Source organism: Babylonia areolata, chromosome 25, assembly GCF_041734735.1.
Source record: "Babylonia areolata isolate BAREFJ2019XMU chromosome 25, ASM4173473v1, whole genome shotgun sequence".
NCBI classification, from domain to species: Eukaryota; Metazoa; Mollusca; class Gastropoda; order Neogastropoda; family Buccinidae; genus Babylonia; species Babylonia areolata.
The window spans coordinates 11,382,656-11,401,396 of NC_134900.1; the positions used below are offsets into that span (position 1 = coordinate 11,382,656).

Sequence of the window (18,741 nt, forward strand, 5' to 3'; positions counted from 1 at the left end):
TCCAGCCTTGAGAGCCCATCCAAGGTTTGTGTAAAACCATAAGTGTCTTATCCATTCTGCCACCTTCCTCTTTTAGGCAGGCTTCCACATCACAAAAACAAGCAGCCTCAGGCCTACCACGAAGATGGATTTCCCCAGAACACTTTTCACCCACTCCATTTTATCACACTGTTTCCTGATATCTGTCTGAACACTGTTTGCTGTTCAGAACAGGCTGTGCATTATTTATCCTGTGATGGGTGTACGTATATTTGCGTGTCGAGGTGGGAAAACATGACTTTCGGAATAGGCACATTTGTTAGCCTCTGTGTGTGTGTGTGTGTATGTTGTTGTTGACTGCTGCAAAAAATACTTTCCTGAATTATCACACACACACACACACATCACACATCACACATTTAAACCATTTCATGTGTGTGTGTATACAGAAGTGCGATAGACCATGTACATATGAAAAAAAGCAAATACACATTGTGTGATGGGGGAGCGGGTGTGGAAGATTGCCAGAGGAGGAGGAAGTGGGGAGAGGGAGGCAAAGAGGGATGTATTACCTGATCAATTAATTTTTTGGTGAAAACAAGTCAAGTGATCCATAATGTACTGAACCAAACCTGCATGCTGAACAGTGTTCATTCAGATGAGACATGACTTCTTTTTTTTTAGGCAAGAGAAATAATGCTGGGTGGAGTATAACGACCTATTGGCTGACGCCCATAAGGTCAAGCTGCTCAGGGCTGGGGTGTTGGAAGAGAAACCAAAGGGGAAAAACGGAAGTTGAGAGATGGGGGAAGGGGGTTTGGGGGAGGGGGTGGGGGGTTGAGCCCTGTTATTAGAGGGAAGTGAAGAGACAGAGGGAGGGAAAGATGGGTCATTGAGGGAATGGGGGTGTTGAAGAACATTTACATGAGAGTACCCTCCTCCTTGTTAAGTGTGTCAATCTGTGACTGCAGAGAGGCTGAGGCAGAGAGTGGGGAAGGGCAGGGGATGGGTGAAGGGGTGGGGGACAGTATGTGGAGGAGAGCAGAAATTGAGATGAGTTGGAGGGAGGCTGCATCAGTATGTTCCAATGGTCTTGCATGTTAAGTGGGAGAGTTGAGGAGTGTGCGTGTGTGTGGTGGAGGGAAGAAGCTTGTATGTGTGTGTATTTACAGTGTATGGGTGAGGGGTGCGTGTATGTGTGTGTGTACGTGGGTGTGTGTGTGTGCACAGTATTTTTGGGTGTGTATGTGCATGAATGAGAGTGTCCACAAAGATGTTCAGATGCAACATCTCAAATCATCTTTAAAAAAATATTAAAGACAACAAGGTGATACAGCATTATCTGAAACATTGCAGTAATATTTACGAGGATGCTTGTGGATACAGGCCAACAGGATTTTTGCCTCATGTGTAAACAAAATATAGATCATTTCACCTAATGTGCACCTGGTAAGTCAGAGGTGCTTAGAACTAACTGACAAACCACTGCTGTATAATCTATTATGGTGGTAGTAAGGTTGTGATTTAAAAAAAAAAATCTAAATGGTTAAGGTTTTAGAAAAAAAAAAAAGAGGAAACAAAATAATAAACATTGTGAAAGAATTAATCAATTAAATAGATTGTGAATAAGACATCAGGTATATTTTTGAGGGGAAAGCCATGGAAGTCTGTGTGAAGGAGTTTGAACCATTGACATTCTGTGTTTGGAGATTGAGTGGTGTGTGTGTGTGTACTCTTGTTGCGTGGGTTCTTTTTACATGTGTTAAGTTGAATGCTACACACTGGATCTTGGTTTTCAATGCCTCACCCCTATGTCTAGCATCTAGACCATCACTGAAGGTCTAGTGGAGGAGGGGAAAATTTTGGCAAGTGTGGGAGGGGCAGCGTTTTTTTTCATGATGTTCATTGACTATTGTTTTATTTGCAGAGAAATCGGAGGTAAGGTGTACCCAGGGCAGGTGAAGGAGAAAGAGGAGGCACAGAAACAGTATGACAAGGCCAAGAAAAGGGGCCAGTCTGCTGGCCAGGTTAAACAGAAGTGAGTAGTGTGTGTGTGTGTGTGTGTGTGTGTGTGTTTTAGGTGCTACAAGTTGGTTGGGGAGAATGGACTCGTCGGGGATGTGTTATGTTTGTGTGAGGTATTGTGTTGTTATGTGTGTGTGTTTTAGTGGGTACAGGTGTGTGAGTGTGTGTGTGTGCATGTGCCATTGCTTTGATATGTGTTTGAGCGGAGATGAGCTTTATTTTGCAATTGCAATATCCAAACTTTAATGACCTTGCGAATGAGGCTATCTCAGGGGAAAAAAGTATGTATATATCAAAGTTTTTCTATTGGTTTAAAAAAAAAAATTATTGAAAGCAGTTTGTGTGTAGTATAAAAATTCATACAGATGGGGAAGACTGTTATGTGACATTTTCTTTTCTTTAGGCAGATTGTTGAGACTTGTTATTGTTTGTTAAATCACCAAATGAATATGCTCAGTTAACTTTGTAAGTTTGGTATTTCTCACAGAATGGGTGTATTTCATGCATGCCCCAGCCGGGGTCAGAGGATTCTTATTTCTTTTTTTTTTTTTATTGATTCTTCTGTGTGTGTGTGTGTGTGTGTGTGTGTGTGTGTGTGTGTGTGTGTGTGTGTGATGCTTTTGGAAGCACACATACATCTGTTCTTTGTCTGTGAATATTGGTTGGTGAGTCTGACGAAGTGTATATAATGAACTGTAAGTGGTCTTGGCTTTTGGTGTTGTTTTTTTTTTTTTTTTTTTTTAGATCAAGCACAAAAAAGTGCACACATATTTTCTTCCTCACACACTAAACAGGCACATGAGTGCACATGTTCTCTCTCACACACACACACACACACACACACACACACACACACACACTCACTCTCTCTCTCTCTCTCTCTCTCTCTCTCTCTCTCTCTCCCCTTCCTTCCTACCCCGCCTCACCTCCCTCATCTCTCTCTATCTCTCTCTCTCTCTTTTTCAACATTCATTACAATGAGATCTTTAAAAACAATTTTGGTTTTATTTATGTGTATTTATGTCCACATCACATCAGTGCAAGGATGATAATTTGAAGTGCTACACACCCACACCCACCCACACACTCAGAGTTACTGAGCACTCACACACACACAGACGCCAACATTAAGACCTTCTGTCCTGTCATGCACCTCCTCAGGCCGAGGGAGACGAACCAGTTCAAGGTGGAAATCAACGTTGCCTCAGAAGAGAAAGTGACCTTCAACCTGACCTATCAAGAAGTTCTGGAGCGACGTCTGGGTGTGTACGAACACGTCATTTACATCAACCCCGGCCAGGCGGTGGAGGACCTCAGCATTGAGGTGGCCATTGAGGAGAACCGGGAAATCACCTACCTGCATGTACCTCCACTGAGAAACGACCTGACGACCGTGGATTTATCGGGTTTGTTTTGTCAGATGTTGAGAAGCATGCTTGCAAGAAATCTGTCACCATGATTAAAAGCAACATTGATGTATATATGTGGAGTGATGGCCTGGAGATAACGTGTCCGCCTAGGAAGCGAGAGAATCTGAGCGCATTGGTTCAAATCACGGCTCAGCCGCCGATATTTTCTCCCCCTCCCCTAGACCTTGAGTGGTGGTCTGGATGCTAGTCATTCGGATGAGGCAACAAACCAAGGTCCTGTGTGCAGCATGCACTTAGCGTACGTAAAAGAACCTACAGCAACAAAAGGGTTGTTCCTGGTAAAATTCTGTAGAAATATCCACTTCGATGGGAAAAACAAATAAAACTGCACGCAGGAAAAAATACTAAAAAATGGGTGGCGCTGTAGTGTAGTGATGTGCTCTCCCTGGGGAGCAGCCTGATTTTCACTCAGAGAAATTTGTTGTGATAAAGAGAAATACAAATACATACATACATACATACATACATACATACATACATACATACATATATATATAACATCTTGTGCAGGTACAGTTCAGTTTCAGTTATTCAGTGAGGCGTCACTGTGTTCAGACAAATCCATAAACACTACACCACATCTGCGAAGCTGATGCCTGACCAGCAGCATAGCGCAATGTGCTTAGTGAGGCCTTGAGGGAAAGTAAAAAGAAATGAAATGAGATACAAAAGTATTTTAATAAATAGATAAGTAATTAGATTAATGAATCAATAAACTAAAATAGTATATTAAAAAAAACAAACTATAATAAAACGACTAAATAGAAAAATAATGACATGAAATAAAAGTAGGAAAAAATGCGAATATAGAAAAGGAAAAAGACTTCTTTTTTTTTTTCTTTTTTTTTTAAGACATTTGATAATGTGTATTTGGTATTATAGTTGTCTTTGATGATGACAAAAACATGCTTCTGCTGTGTATAGAATATTTGTCTTTGTTGATAACATTGTTTCACATGTGTGTTTTAGATGGGTCTTTGAAATATTTATCATGTTTATGTTGTGGATGGGTTATGATAACCAGTACATTGGAAAATCAATTGATTACAGATTTCAGATGTTTTTTTCCTGCACCTTTTTTTTCTTAAGTAAATTGTACCAGACTTTTTTACATTAGGAATGTTCTGGTGGGGCTTCAACTAATAGGTTTTGCTATGTTGATTGCAAGTGAGTGATTTGTAGTAATTGTCTTGAAATCAGTCTAAATAAATTGTCATCTGACATTGTATCGTGTAAATGATGCTTGATGAGAGAAGCAGTTTAGCTTTAGTCTGTGAACTAACAATATTATTTTCTATGGTTCATTGTTGATAACATGAAGTAAGAAAACATCTTGATGATTAATCTCTTCACCTTAAGTCTTTGGTGAAATCAGAATATATGAAAAGGATACTTTCATGTGTATGAGAAAACATTTGTATTTGATGATTATAAAAGCATTAAGAAAAGCAAGAAGATACTTATTGTGTGCATAGGATAGTTTTCTTTGTCGGTGATAACTGAAAAAAAAAAGTGTAAAATGATACTTCGGCTGATATTTATTAGATAAATAAAACAAACAACAAAAAAATTCTTCATCAGTTCAGTCATGGACTGAGACAGCTGATTATTACTATCACGTGATGTGAAAAGTTCATATCATATGTCATATTCTGTCATCACAAATGTATTAGCTTAAATTATCATTTTCGTTCCCCCACCCCACCCCCCAAAAAAAAGAAAAGAAAAGAAAGAAAGGCTGGTAAAGAATGTGCACACCCACACACAGAAAAGAATGAGAATGAAACTGATAATGTACACAAACATTCTGCGTGGGATTGATTTTCAGCCACTCATAGCAGTGCGGTGGTGAGCCGTCCAGACATCAACCGTGCTGTGATACGCTATGATCCCAGTCCTCAGGAACAAGTCGGGGCGTCCACATCAGGCCTGTCTGGTCTTTTCACTGTGCGCTATGATGTTGACAGAACGCTCAGTGGTGGAGATCTATTGGTACGTATGTGCTGAAGTATATGTCAACAGTTTTTTTCTAAATGCAGGAACATTTAACTATCTGCTGTTAAATTTATTTCAGGGTCCAGATTAATCAAACTTAACAACAGAGAGGAGCTTTGCGTCAACTTTTTTTTTTTTTTTTTTAATCTTGTAAAATGCAGGAACATTTAACTATCTCATGTTGAAATTCAAAATTTCAGAGTCGACATTAACCAAACTTGAAACATCAATGAACAGAGAAGAGCATTGTCGAAACTCAAGTCCTTATCCCATGACCGCCAGAAACCGACTGTTGGTGATGTGTTCAGCATTGCAGCACCCCTAATATCAAACAAGATTTTGGGACCAGTGACTGTGACAACATGGAGTATGAAGAGTGCAAGTTTTAATTTGAATGTTACTGAGTAATTGACATTTGACGAAAAATGAAGACATTGCCAGCAGTGTGATTTTCTTTTCTGACTTTACAGTTGCTGTGGGAGAAAAAAAAACTTTTTTAATGGGATACTGTGTGTGGGTGTGTGTGTGTGCATAATGTTATGTAGATAGGAGTTGGGCATTTGTGTATGCGTGTGTGTGTTTGTGCATGTGCGCGTGCACGTGTGCGTGTTTTCACTTTAGCTCAGCAATGTATTCTTTTACTTCTAAAAATTCAGTTTCATTACTACCTGTGATATTGCATTCAGTTTGTGTGTTCAATAAAGGCTGCTGCTGTTGCAGATGTTTTTTGCAGTGTGTGTGTTCGCTGTTATTCAGCACACCAAAAGCTTTAGCTTGTTGCTGATCAATGTATGTTCCAATGCATTGCTTAAAACTTTGTAGTAATGCACCTCATTGTGAGTAAATCATGTTCAAACATAGTTGAGAATAAATTGTGTGTGTGTGTTTGTGTGCGGTTGTGCGGATAAAAATCATCTGGTTTCATGTTTGTACTTTTGTTTGGCTGGTTGGTTGGTTTTGATTGACAGTCAAACTCACCTTATTTTTACATTGAAGAGCAGCAGCTTCTAAAAGTGTGTTTTGTGTTTTCTGACTTCTAAATATGGTTTGATGGGGGTAAGTCAGTCATGAAAGCAAAATCTTCAATAGAATACTTCATAATCCAATCATACTATTAAACTGCTCTTGTTTATCAGTATTTTCCAGTGATATTAATCTCTTCTTTTTTTTTCTTTTTTTTTTTTTGCGTTATAAAAAAGTAAACTTTCAGTAACATTTGCACTATTTCTTCTCTTCCACATGTGTGCGAGTCATTCAGAAAACAAAAATTACCCAGGATACCATTCCAAAGTAGACTTAATCACAAGAGATACAAGAGATAGACATTCAGCATAAAATTAATGTCAGACATTTAGCATAAAATTAGTGTCAACATTACAGGGTATGTGAATGCTAGTAGGGTTACATGCCAGGTGAAAACGCGTGAATGCATTGCTGCTTTAATTTGTACACCAGTCAGCTAACACATACAGACACACACAACACACACACACACACTCTATCCCTCTCTCTCACCCATACATGCATGCATGTACACACACACACACACACACACACACTGTTTGCTGTTCACTTTCTGATCTTTCTCCTCGGTTTCCTTCTCAGCTGATTTTTTCCTTAAAGAAGTGATGACTTTATTTCATTTACTTTTTATTTTATCTTTCAGGTGGTGAATGGCTACTTTGTCCACTTCTTTTCACCTGAGGTGGCTGAACCGGTGCCTAAAAATGTCCTCTTCATTCTGGACACCAGTACATCTATGCAAGGCGAGAAAATACAGGTATATGTTTGGAGGTGACAAGTGACTGAAAATATATTTTTTAAAAAAGACAAAAAAGACAAGAGCATGCTCTGTTTCAGAAATTTAGAGACACCCACATATGCAGACACATTCATACACATGTGAGCGTACACACACACTTAAACACTGCATTCTAACATGATATCTTGTGCGCACAGACATGTATACATACGCGCGCACACACACACACACACACTACTCATTTGTGCCCATACACACGCATCCCCCCTCCACACACACACACACACACACACACACACACACACAATTGATGAAAAATTTATAAAGATTTAATCTTGGCATGTGAATATGGACATGGGTAGCATATTACCCAAAACATGAAACATTATTGGCGATCAGATGCTCATTGTCTTGTTCTACAGTCACACAACACACACACACAAACACCATTCTGTTTCCTTCATTTTCTGTTCTAATTACTGAAAGAGAGTTGTCTCCGAGGAAATCATCTTTTTAATTTAAAAAAAAAAAAAAAGCCTGGGAGAAGTGATTACTGCATGATGGCCAAAATTTTGTTTCTTAACCACAAGCGTGCTTGCATGTTAGTAGCGAGTGGCAAGGGAGGGAAGTAGATTTTATCCATACCTGGTGGCAGTCGCTCTGAAGGCTACCTCGCCTTGACTCACGAGAACCTAGCCACTCTTGCTGCGAGGTGGAAAAAAGAATCGCATCTTCTCGCAAGAACCTTGCTTTGCTAGTGTGTAAGAAACGCGCCTCGGGTTGCCTCTCGGTGGGAAGACGGTGATTTGCTAGTAAAACAAGGGTTTATTCTTACATTCGGAATGCATCTGGTGGCCTTGGCAGCATGGCTAGGTGCATAATTACTTTTTGATTACTTAGTCATTACACTTGTTTTGATATTGACAGTTATTCACTACCATGTAGATTTTTTCTTTATTCAAAATAAGTGCATCAATTAAAAAAAAACCCCAGCTTTTCTGTTTCATGAACATTGTGTATTATTCATGTATGTATTTTGTGTGTGTGTGTGTGTGATTTGTGCATGAACATTTGTCCATGTTTGGCATGTATATCACAAATCATACATACAATATTAAAGATGAAAAAAAATATATATATAAAAAGAGAGAAAACCTTGCACGTGCAAAGCTGTTTACAAATGTTTACGTCGTTTGTTGCCGTGTACTGTATCTGATGCAGGAAGAGACTCCAAGTGATAGTGTATGTCAGTTTGACATGGTAAGTATACTTAACCAAACATGGAGTGCAATAACAACTCAGCGTTTTGACGTAATGTACTATACCATGTCAAATGCCTTCTAGAAAGTAACTGAACTGAACTGAACTGAACTCCCCATACCTATGACGGTGTGCAGCAACTGAAGGACGCCATGCGGTCCGTGCTGAGTGACATGACGGAGGGAGACAGATTTGGCATCATGGAGTTCAATTCACGATCCTCATTCTGGAAAGGCAATCTTGTCCCCGTCACGGCCAAGAACATCAAGAAAGCCTTTGAATACGTCAACCGGCGACGTCCAACAGGATGTGTGTATGAGCAAAAGGCAACAAGATGTCATGCAAACCAAAAATAACAACATCAACTACAACACTTGGCAGTTGATAAAGATGCATGTAATGACACAAGTGATTTAGTAGCAACACTGAAAAAAAAATTCAGTAACATGTTTCATTGCAGTACCGTATGGACCTGCACTCTAGAAATCTTCCGTAATTATGATAGTTATAACGTTTGATAAGAGTTATTATTGTTTGGGGTCACAGGGATGGTTTCCATGGCTCGCGCTTTCCCTAGTTCATAGGTTGGAGGGTTTTATCCACACCTTTGAAATTTTGGAGTGTGCGTTTTGCTTATGTGGTGAGTGTGTGTTCACCTTGATATTCTTAAAGCTTTTATACCATTTTTAGCTCATGTTTGTAAACAAAGTGAGTCTTTGTGATAAACCTGTTTGAATTGTTCCTTTGTATATATTTATTTGTGTATGTGTATGTCCTTGGTAAACTTACAGTGGGAATATATGGAAAGAACTCAATTTTTTTGTCTCACACGCACACACGCACACATACACACATGCACACACACACACACACAGAGAAGTATAGTAGATTTTTTTTCACAACAAAATTTTGCCAGGGATTACTCTCTTGTTGCTGGGTTTTCTTTTTCCGTGCGTTAGTTAACTGCATGCTACACACGGGACCTCAGTTTATCGTTGGATCTGAATGACTAAATTCTTGATGTTTCCTTTCCATCCCCTCCACTGTTGTCATGGTTGCCATCTCTCCGTGTGCAGCAACCAACATGAACCAGGCTCTGACAGAAGGTCTGAGGTTCCTGAATGGCCAGGCGGGCAGCGCTGGAAGTAACATGGTGATCTTCCTGACGGATGGCGTGCCCACCACGGGGGAGACTAACAGGGACCGCATTCTCAGGAACACCATCAACAGCAACTCCCAGGAAATGCCCATATATGGTCTGTCCTTTGGGGCGAATGCCGATTGGGCGCTGGTGAAGAAGCTTGCCGTTCAAAACAACGGTCTGGCTCGGAGAATCTATGAGGACTCTGATTCAGCTCTGCAGGTATGTGTGTGTGCGCGCGCGTGTGTGCGTGCGTGTGTTTGTTTAGGAGGTGCTGGATAAGGTGATAAGTTTGATTTTTGTTTTTACAATGTGATGATTAGTCTGATTTTTGTTTTTACAATATGATATAAGAAGATGGAATTTCTCACTGTGGGTTCTTTTGGTGTTTTTTTTGTTTGTTTGTTTTGTTTTGTTTTTTTAATACTTTTTAATTCTGGGGTATGGAAATGACTGTGTTTCTGCAGTTTAATAAAAAAAAATTTTTAAATGCATAGGTTTGTCGTGTGACATGGGATGAAAATAAGTTAATGGACCACAGCAGTAGATGATAAGTTGTGTATTCACTTTTGTTTTCCATTAAGATTAAACATTAAAAAGATATATGATAGTGAATTTAGATCTGTTGATCACAGCAATGGTAGAGTGAGTGGCTGTACTTGTTGAAAGTTATCATAGTTATCACTATTTTACTATAGCGAGGGGGTAGCATGAACTGCTTTCAGTGGAAACATTGCACTGGTATTCAGTAGCCAAAGATAAGGCATGAGTCAGTTTAAGACTTTTGATTGATGCTGAATAACAGTCGGTCACTTAAGACTTTTTGTCGTGATTTTGTCGTGATATGCATTTTATTCTGTAGCAGGATTGCTATTGTTACAGAGATGTAGCTGTTGTAATCATTTCCTTCATCATCATAGACATTGTCATCATTACATTTGTATCATTATTAGTGGTGTTGGAATGATCGTGTGGGTTTTTTTTTAAGCGAGTTAACTGCATATTTGAAATTTGTGTATGTGTTCAAGCATGTGTGTGTGTGTGTTCGTGCAAGCACATGGATTTGTGCACATGCACTCATGCATGTATTAAGTATAGATCCTTTAAATTGGTATTTGTCTCTGAGCATGTGTTTGTGTGTGTGTGTGTGCGCATGGATGTAAGCAGAGATGCCCCTAATACATACATGCATGCATTACTGTACAGATCCAAGGCTTCTACAAAGAGGTGTCCACTTTGCTGCTGACCCAAGTCCAGGCCAAGTACCTGGACGACTCTGTGGACCCTGCCTCCCTCACCAGGTCCTCCTTCAAGAACTTCTTCAATGGCTCCGAGATCATCATCGCTGGCAAGCTCCTGGACACCACCGCCCAGTCGCTGACTGTCAACATGGAAGCCGTGGGTGTCGAGGGAGGGCTGACCTTGACCTCATCAGCCAACGCCCTTGACCTCTCAACCTTGACCTCCTCAGGGCTGATGGACTTGGATGACCTGGCGGAGATCACGCAGAAGATGTGGGCCTACCTGACCCTGAAGCAGATTCTCAAACAGCAGGTCGGAGAGGAGGACCTGCAGAAGAAGGCGGAGCTGAAACAGAAGGCTGTGGACCTGTCCTTGAAGGTCAGATTTCCGTTGATGACCCTTTTTTTTACTGCTGTGCTCTGTGCTGAGGATATTTTCCAGAAAAAAGGGGAAATAACGCTTGTAATCTTAGTTCTGTCCTTTCTTCCATGGATCTTTCCTTAAAGGTCAGATTTCCATTAATAACCCTTTTAATTACACATACTTAACCGTGACCCAACTAGTGCAGACTCCGGCAGGAGTCTGATATTCCTGTCCTGTGCAAACTACTATCCGTCTATGCGGAGAAAACGAAACTAACTACGGCCGATAACCTCCCAGAAGTAGGTAACCTCCCCTTTGTCCCGCTGGCTAGCGCCCTCTTTTTCCAGCAGCCATCATGACTCCTGTTCCTGTGCTCTTCATACGGCTAATTTTTTTTTCATATTTTCTGTCTGTCTATCGATTCTTTGGCGTTCTTGTTTTTTGTCAAATTATGTCTCCAACCAGGTCACATAATTATATAGCTCGATTGGGTGATCACGCTAAAATTAAGGCGCGATCGCATTTGATTCGTGGACACTCTGGGCCCTCTACTCCTGGCCCTCTCAACAACGCCAACCCACCACCTCCTACACCTCCTCTGGTGACTTCTAGAGGTTTGTTGCCCCACGCTGTGCCTTGTATGTCATTTTTATTGATCCGCCAACGCACTCGATGCAATCCGCGTTTTCTTGGCCCTGCCAGTCGGCAGTGCACGAGTCAACCTCCTCTGTCTCTTTACCCATACCCACAGTTGCACCAGTGGAATGTGCCACAATCCCTTATATATATATATATATATATATATATATATATATATATATATATATATATATATATAAAACATAATAAAAAATATTTATAAAAAAATATATATATATATAGATATCTGTATATATATGATATCTTGCTACATTAATACACATTTCTGTTTACACTTATAGATGTATATTTATCCCTCAGTATACATGTGTGTGTGCTTACGGGATAGGTTCATACAACTTTCATATTAACATGTACAATTTTATTTCTATCTCTGTTCATTGACATCTGTTCCTTGAGATTCCCTACATAGCAATATAGGCACACTTGCATTTGCGTCATTCTGTTCACAATACCCGGATCTCTCTGTGTCTACATGCTGGCACTTTATTCATATGCGTATGTACATCTCTTATATATAGGTGCATACACAGATTCCTTTCCATTACGGATTATGCACACTTACCCATTTACTTGGGTATATCTGTGCACGCTACACGTATGCTTATACAGCCGCTTATTTCTCGTGACTCAATCTCTTGTCATGTCAGTGGCATATTCCTGACATCATCACTTGAGTTGATGGAAGTTTATAATCCCTTTGCACATATATGTATTCATTTTCATAAATTCATCCCTACCTTGCTTTCGGAGGACGACTGCACTCACAGACAAAACTGCCTCATTCGCACCCGAATGTATGCTCCTTCACATATCAGTAGTGGCTGGTCCTTAAGGACACACACACACTCCCTTCCCACCCACAGGGCTAAGGATGTTCTCTCTTGGTGCATGGAGGGACAAGACAACCCAACTCATTTGCCTACAACAATCACCCACAGGGCTAGAGATGCCCTAACCTGGTACAAGGAGGGATGAGGCAGTCCAACTTAGAGGTGCCACTCCGGACACACATGCCCTTCGTTCCTTCCAAGTTTGTAAGGCATCCCTTCTTCCCCCCCTTGCCTACACCAACCCTTGGTTTGCACCACTGTGGTTGTGACAACAGCTCCACACGGGCCCTACATCCTAGCCAGCCCGCCTGTGAAGGGGTGTCTATCTTTGCCTTCCAAGTTTTAGCGGGCCGAGAAACTGCCCACTGGGCAGGAGACAATCACCCTTAGTCCATCTCTTCCACTCCTCACTAGTAGCAGAATGCCTGAGTAATAATTGTTTTCCCATACACTCGGGAGAAAGGCATATTGACGAAGACGGATGCGTCTCACAAAGCACAACGAACCGTTCATTACCTTTCTGCCCACTCATACCGACACGGCAGATGCCGCATTCAAGCACATTAGTTCGCCCCATCACCTTGCTTGAACAGAGATCCAGCATCGACGTCTCAAACAATTGGCGTTTGAAAGCAATTTCTACACTTGGTCTTCCCTGCCCAATCCTTTCAGCCTCAACACACAACCACTGCTGTGGTTACAGATGGGCATTCCTTCTCAAGCACTGTCTTTCCAATGAGACACTTCCAGGGGTTTCTAGCCTAGGCAGGCTATCCCATCATGGAGCCCCAGCCTTCAGTCAAGGGCCTGTCAGAGGGAGACAGTCCTCCTCTGGTGTCAAGAGCACAGCATCCACCTGACAGCACAACATGTCCCAGGCAAGCTCAACATTCTAGCAGATTACCTCAGCAGATCCCACACCATGCTCCAAACGGAGTGGACCCTGTCACGCTCAACTCTTCAGCCGATCTGGGACCATTAGCACAAACCACAGGTGGATCTCTTCGCCACAAGATTCAACTTCTGCATTCCAACATATGTCTCCCCAGTCCCAGACCCGCAGGCCTGGGCCATAGACGCCCTATCGATCAGCTGGTCCAACCTTTCGGGGTACGCCTTCCCCCCACTTCCACTTTCCATCATGGGAAAAGTCCTCAGAAAGTCAAGGCTGGAGAGTGCCACCTTGATTCTCATCGCACCACACTGGCCAGCACAGCCATGGTTCCCCGACCTTCTCCACCTCACTCACATTCCCCCACTCCGCCTTCACATCGGCAGACACTCCCTAGTCCAGCCCCACTCGGGCATTCCCCACGGAAACCCAGAGGTTCTCAGCCTTCATGCCTGGCTACTGTGTGGGAATCTCTGTCAGCACTAGGTGCCTCCGATGACACAGCTGACCTTGTATGCAGGTCACATCGCAAAGGCACTCAAGGTGTTTACTCTGCACACTGGAACCACTGGCTGTCCTGATGCTCAACCCGCTCAGTCAAATCCCACACACCCATCCAATATGGATCTCGCCAACTTTCTTGCCTTCCTCTCCTCCTCCAAAGGCCTCTCTGCCTCCGCAGTACACGTCCATCGCGCTGCAATCAGCTCCACTCTTCGACAACTGGGCGGGCCCTCTTTCTCAGATGACCCCCTGCTCAGGGCACCGGTCTGAGCGGCTTCCCTCAGTCAGGCACGTAAATCCCTCCAGACCCCTTCTTAGGACCTTTTTCTGGTCCTACAATACCTCCGCAAGGCCCTCTTCGAACCCCTTGCTATAGCTCCTTTCAAGCTACTCCATGAAGACACTCTTTCTTGTCTCACTTGCCTCAGGCAGGCGGTGTAGTGAGGTTCATGCCCTCAGTGGCATCACACAGGATATAGCCTTTGAGCCGGACGGGTCCATCTCACTTAGGTTCCTCCCTGAATTTCTTGCCAAAAATCAAACTCCCAGTACACCCTCTCCCATTCTTTTCATCAAACCGCTCTCTTCTATACTGGCCCATGACAATGAGGACAGATTCCTCTGCCCGGTCAGGGCCCTGCGCATATACCTTAAAAGGTCGCGTCCCTTCCGATCGTCCAAACGACGCCTCTTCATTAGCTGGAACCTGGACCATCCCCGTGACATTAGCAAAATGTCTGTCTCGATGGATAGTCAATGTGATATAAGGCGCATATGCAGGTGCAGGGTTGAGACTTGATGCCTCCTCAGCCAGAGCACATGAAGTCGGAACATGGTTCTCTTCTCTTGCCTTAGCCCACTCAACACAGCTGCAAGACATCATGGATGCTGCCTGCTGGAAAAACCCTGCCACCTTCATCGACTTCTACCAGAGAGATGTCGCATGCCTGCGGGATGATGGCTCAAGAGGCATCGCTTCTGTGGTAGTTGCACAACAGGCCATCGAAGCACACAGACAGTAGAACAGGCGAGCCCTCCACCTTGTCATGCTATTCTGCGCTAGTTGGGTCACGGTTAAGTATGTGTAATTAAAAGGAAATTTTCTATCTAAAATTACGTTTAAATAACATACTTACCGTGACCCAAATTTAAGACCCTCCCGTCCTCCCCGCTTCCTGTTCTCCCTGCTCGCTGCACTGGTGATGGCATATTGCCGTCAAAAGAGGGCGCTAGCCAGCGGGTTACCTACTTCCGGGAGGTTATCAGCCGTAGTTAGTTTCGTTTTCACCACATAGGCGGATAGTAGTTTGCACAGGCAGGAATGTCAGACCCCTGCCGGAGTCTGCACTAGTTGGGTCATGGTAAGTATGTTATTTAAACGTAATTTTAGATAGAAAATTTCCTTTCACTGCTACACTCTGTGCTGAGAATATGTACCCCAAAAAAGGGAAAATAATGTTTGTAATCTTTGTTCAGTCCTTTCTTCCAAGCTATTGAAGATAATGCATATAGTTAAAAAGGTTTTATCGCCATGATGTGTTCCGACTACAGACGCTCTTGGAAACAGTTTTTCAGAAAACAGTGATATGCGTTTAATTAGCACTTTCTCTGTAGCTTGAAGCACGAACTGGCATGCTGTTTTTTCAATACCAGTGTTCTTAGAATTTGTTTTTAATGTGCATTTATATAGCTCTTGCCCTGCAGTTCAACACACCATTTACAATACATGTGGCATGATTAAGGTACAGTAGTGTTTAAAAACAAAAATGCACAGACACACACACAAAACCTCCAGGTACAAACTCACTAAAAATAGTGTTTTTAAGTAGTGTAATATAACTCACAAAACATGCATCTTCCACCTCACATCCTCACACCCCTCCCCACCCCCTCCCAATGCACACACAATCTGGGCTGCCAATAAAGATGTTGACTCATGGTTGTTGGAGCCTTTGTTTAAACTGCCAAGACAAGCCATCAAGGTCGTAATCAAAAGTTTTGGGACTGTAGCGGCCATGGTAAGTAAATTTGGTACTACTTCTTTCAGTATGCATATCAAGTGTCTTATGCTGTTAGCCAGACCTACCTGTACCTCAGACTTACCACCAATGCAAGGGAATGGAATGACGGCAGATTGCTTTACCTTTAGTGGCGTGGTGGCCTAGTGATAATGCATCTGCCTGGCATGCAAGAGAATCTGAGCAAATGGGATCAAATCTGACAGAAGGATTTTCTTTCCCTCCGCTGGAACTTTTGTGGTAATCTGGATGTAAGATCATAAGCGGAGGTTCTATGTTTAGGATGCACTTTGTGCATGTAAAAAAACCCATGGCAAGAAAAATTATGTAGTAAAATCCTCTGTGACAGGGAAAAAAATTGCAGGCAGAAAAAAGAAGTAAAAAAAGTATGGTGTTGCACTAAACCAGTGTGCTCTCCCTATTGGGAGAGCAGCCTAAATTTCACACAGTCTGTTGTGACAAAAGAGTTATGATAGCATGTGATACAATACAATGTAATACAGCACAATGCAAAGCAATACATTGTGTTTTTGTGCAGTACGGTTTTGTTACCCCAGTGACGTCCATGGTGGTGACGAAGCCAGAGGAGGATGGGGTGGGGGATCTTGAAGAAGACGACAGTGAGCTGCAGGATGACAGTGATGTGTCTGCCCGCGGCAGCAGGCGACGTACTAGTTATAGACGGCGAGGTGGAGGTGGTGGAGGTGGCGGTGGTGGTGGCAGTAGAGGAGGAGGTAAGTGCAAGTTGTGCATGTGTGCTGACATGTGTTCAAGACTATTCAAGTGCAATAATATATAAAAATAAAAAAAAAGAAAGAAAAAAAGATGAACAATAAACTTGTTTTACATATCCATTATTGTGTGTGTGTTTCTCCATTGCATTTGTTGATAATGTCACATGACAGAGCATTTCACCTTAGCTCACGGTTGTTGTTGCTCGTGTTTTTTCTTTCAAGACTTTGTATATTAACGCCGTATTTTGTCTGGTTTCTTGAATTAAAATGTTTAAACCAACAATAATAGGAGGGTAGGGTTATTGTTATGTCAAGCAAAGTGGTAGTCAAGATGTGACAGTATTGATGAATGAGGATGACGTGGTCAAACCTTAACCCAGCCAGCGGCAGCATTTTGAAGGGGTGTTTGACACGAATCGCCTGACTTGATAACAGGAGGAGGCGACCCTCACTTCATGATGGAGTTAAGCACCTTGCCGTACCCCCTGTGTTTTGACGTGGATGGACACACAGGGGAGGCCTTCCAAGTTCTGAGGGATCCTCAAATAGGTATTGTCCCTCTTTGTTTCCAAAGATAGCCCTCCTTTTACAAGAGATACTACTTCTGCCTTGCTATGTTTTGATAAATATGCAAATCTTAAAACTTATTCCTTTACAGAAGATACTTCATATGCTTTATTGTATTTTGGTATAAATGCTAGTCTTTTACTTTTTGACTTTTTGCATTCATTATCAGTTGTTTCGCTTGTCAGTTTAACGACTTCTCTTTTACGAAGTCCTTTAAGTAATTTCCTGTAATTGTATTTAGATTTTTAAAATTTGTTTTTTCAGATTTCACCCACATTTCACCCTCATTTGCCCAGTTTTCCCCAACCCTCCATTCATTCACATCTCCCACCCCTTCTAACGGATAATACTCAAATGTATTCATAAATACTTTAACAAAATGTCTTCAATCACCGATATGTGTGACGGGACATTAAACAAAATTCCTCCTCCTAGTCTTTTACACCTGTGCATTGCTTGCACATACACAAATTTACAAGCACTTACAGCCACAGAGGTTTAGTATTCTTATGTTTCTGTGTGTGGGTTGCTGCTCCCAAGTTCACATGCATATACGAGTAGGCGTTCAAGTGGATGGCATTTTCCCCCTGCTCTTAATACAGCCCCTCTTTGTATTCAGAATTTGCATGCTGAATGTGTTCCTGCGACCATAACCCACTAAACACTGACACTAAGGGGTCTTTAGCATGGGTATTTGATCATCAGTATGAAGGGGTTTAAGGCACAAGCAGGTCTGCACATTTTCATTATTTTGTTGTTGTCCTCCATACTCCAATAGAAGTGAAAGGATAATCAAAACTTGAAACTTGTTGACAAAGAACACTGGAGGAAAGAAAATGATTTACACTCTCTGCCCACTAGGCACTGATATTGGGATCAAACCTGGATCCTGACATTGAAAGTGCAACACCTGGATGTTTCACTCATTAGAACTTTTAACATGACCGCAGATTTCCTCGATTATAATAATCAGCCGGGAAGACATACCTCTTTTGCAGATGGTATTTGTTAGTTCTTTGTTCAAACGGTAAAACTTTATGCAAATGATGATATTTATGCAAAAACTTTTTTTTTTTCTATTGTACATATTTGAACAGAGCTATCTCTGATACAGATGAAAATACCTATTTAATGGATGACTGTTTCTGTTGGGATTTTTACATCAGTGAACACTTCCCAGTTTTTTTTAGCTGTATCTTTAAATTTGAAGAAACTAAGAATAGAAACATTAAGAGGATGACAATGGTGATGAAGAAGAATGATGTTGTCATTATGAATGTTTGGGATGGAAAATGACAGTTTCATTAAGCTCATCAATTTAGTTTGTTGTATTACT

General features: G+C 41.8%; 1 protein-coding gene across 1 annotated transcript in view; it reads left to right on the plus strand.

The window, feature by feature from the left end:
* The window catches only part of LOC143299637 (inter-alpha-trypsin inhibitor heavy chain H3-like), a 45,052-nt gene that overhangs the window by 20,583 nt on the left and 5,728 nt on the right, over positions 1-18,741 (plus strand). Inside the window, exons 3-11 of the mRNA XM_076612937.1 lie at positions 1,907-2,017; positions 3,166-3,410; positions 5,263-5,426; positions 7,096-7,209; positions 8,589-8,760; positions 9,528-9,814; positions 10,799-11,212; positions 16,643-16,838; positions 17,274-17,387. Of these exons, the coding sequence (XP_076469052.1) occupies positions 1,907-2,017; positions 3,166-3,410; positions 5,263-5,426; positions 7,096-7,209; positions 8,589-8,760; positions 9,528-9,814; positions 10,799-11,212; positions 16,643-16,838; positions 17,274-17,387 (1,817 nt within the window). The remainder of the gene's footprint in view (positions 1-1,906; positions 2,018-3,165; positions 3,411-5,262; positions 5,427-7,095; positions 7,210-8,588; positions 8,761-9,527; positions 9,815-10,798; positions 11,213-16,642; positions 16,839-17,273; positions 17,388-18,741) is intronic.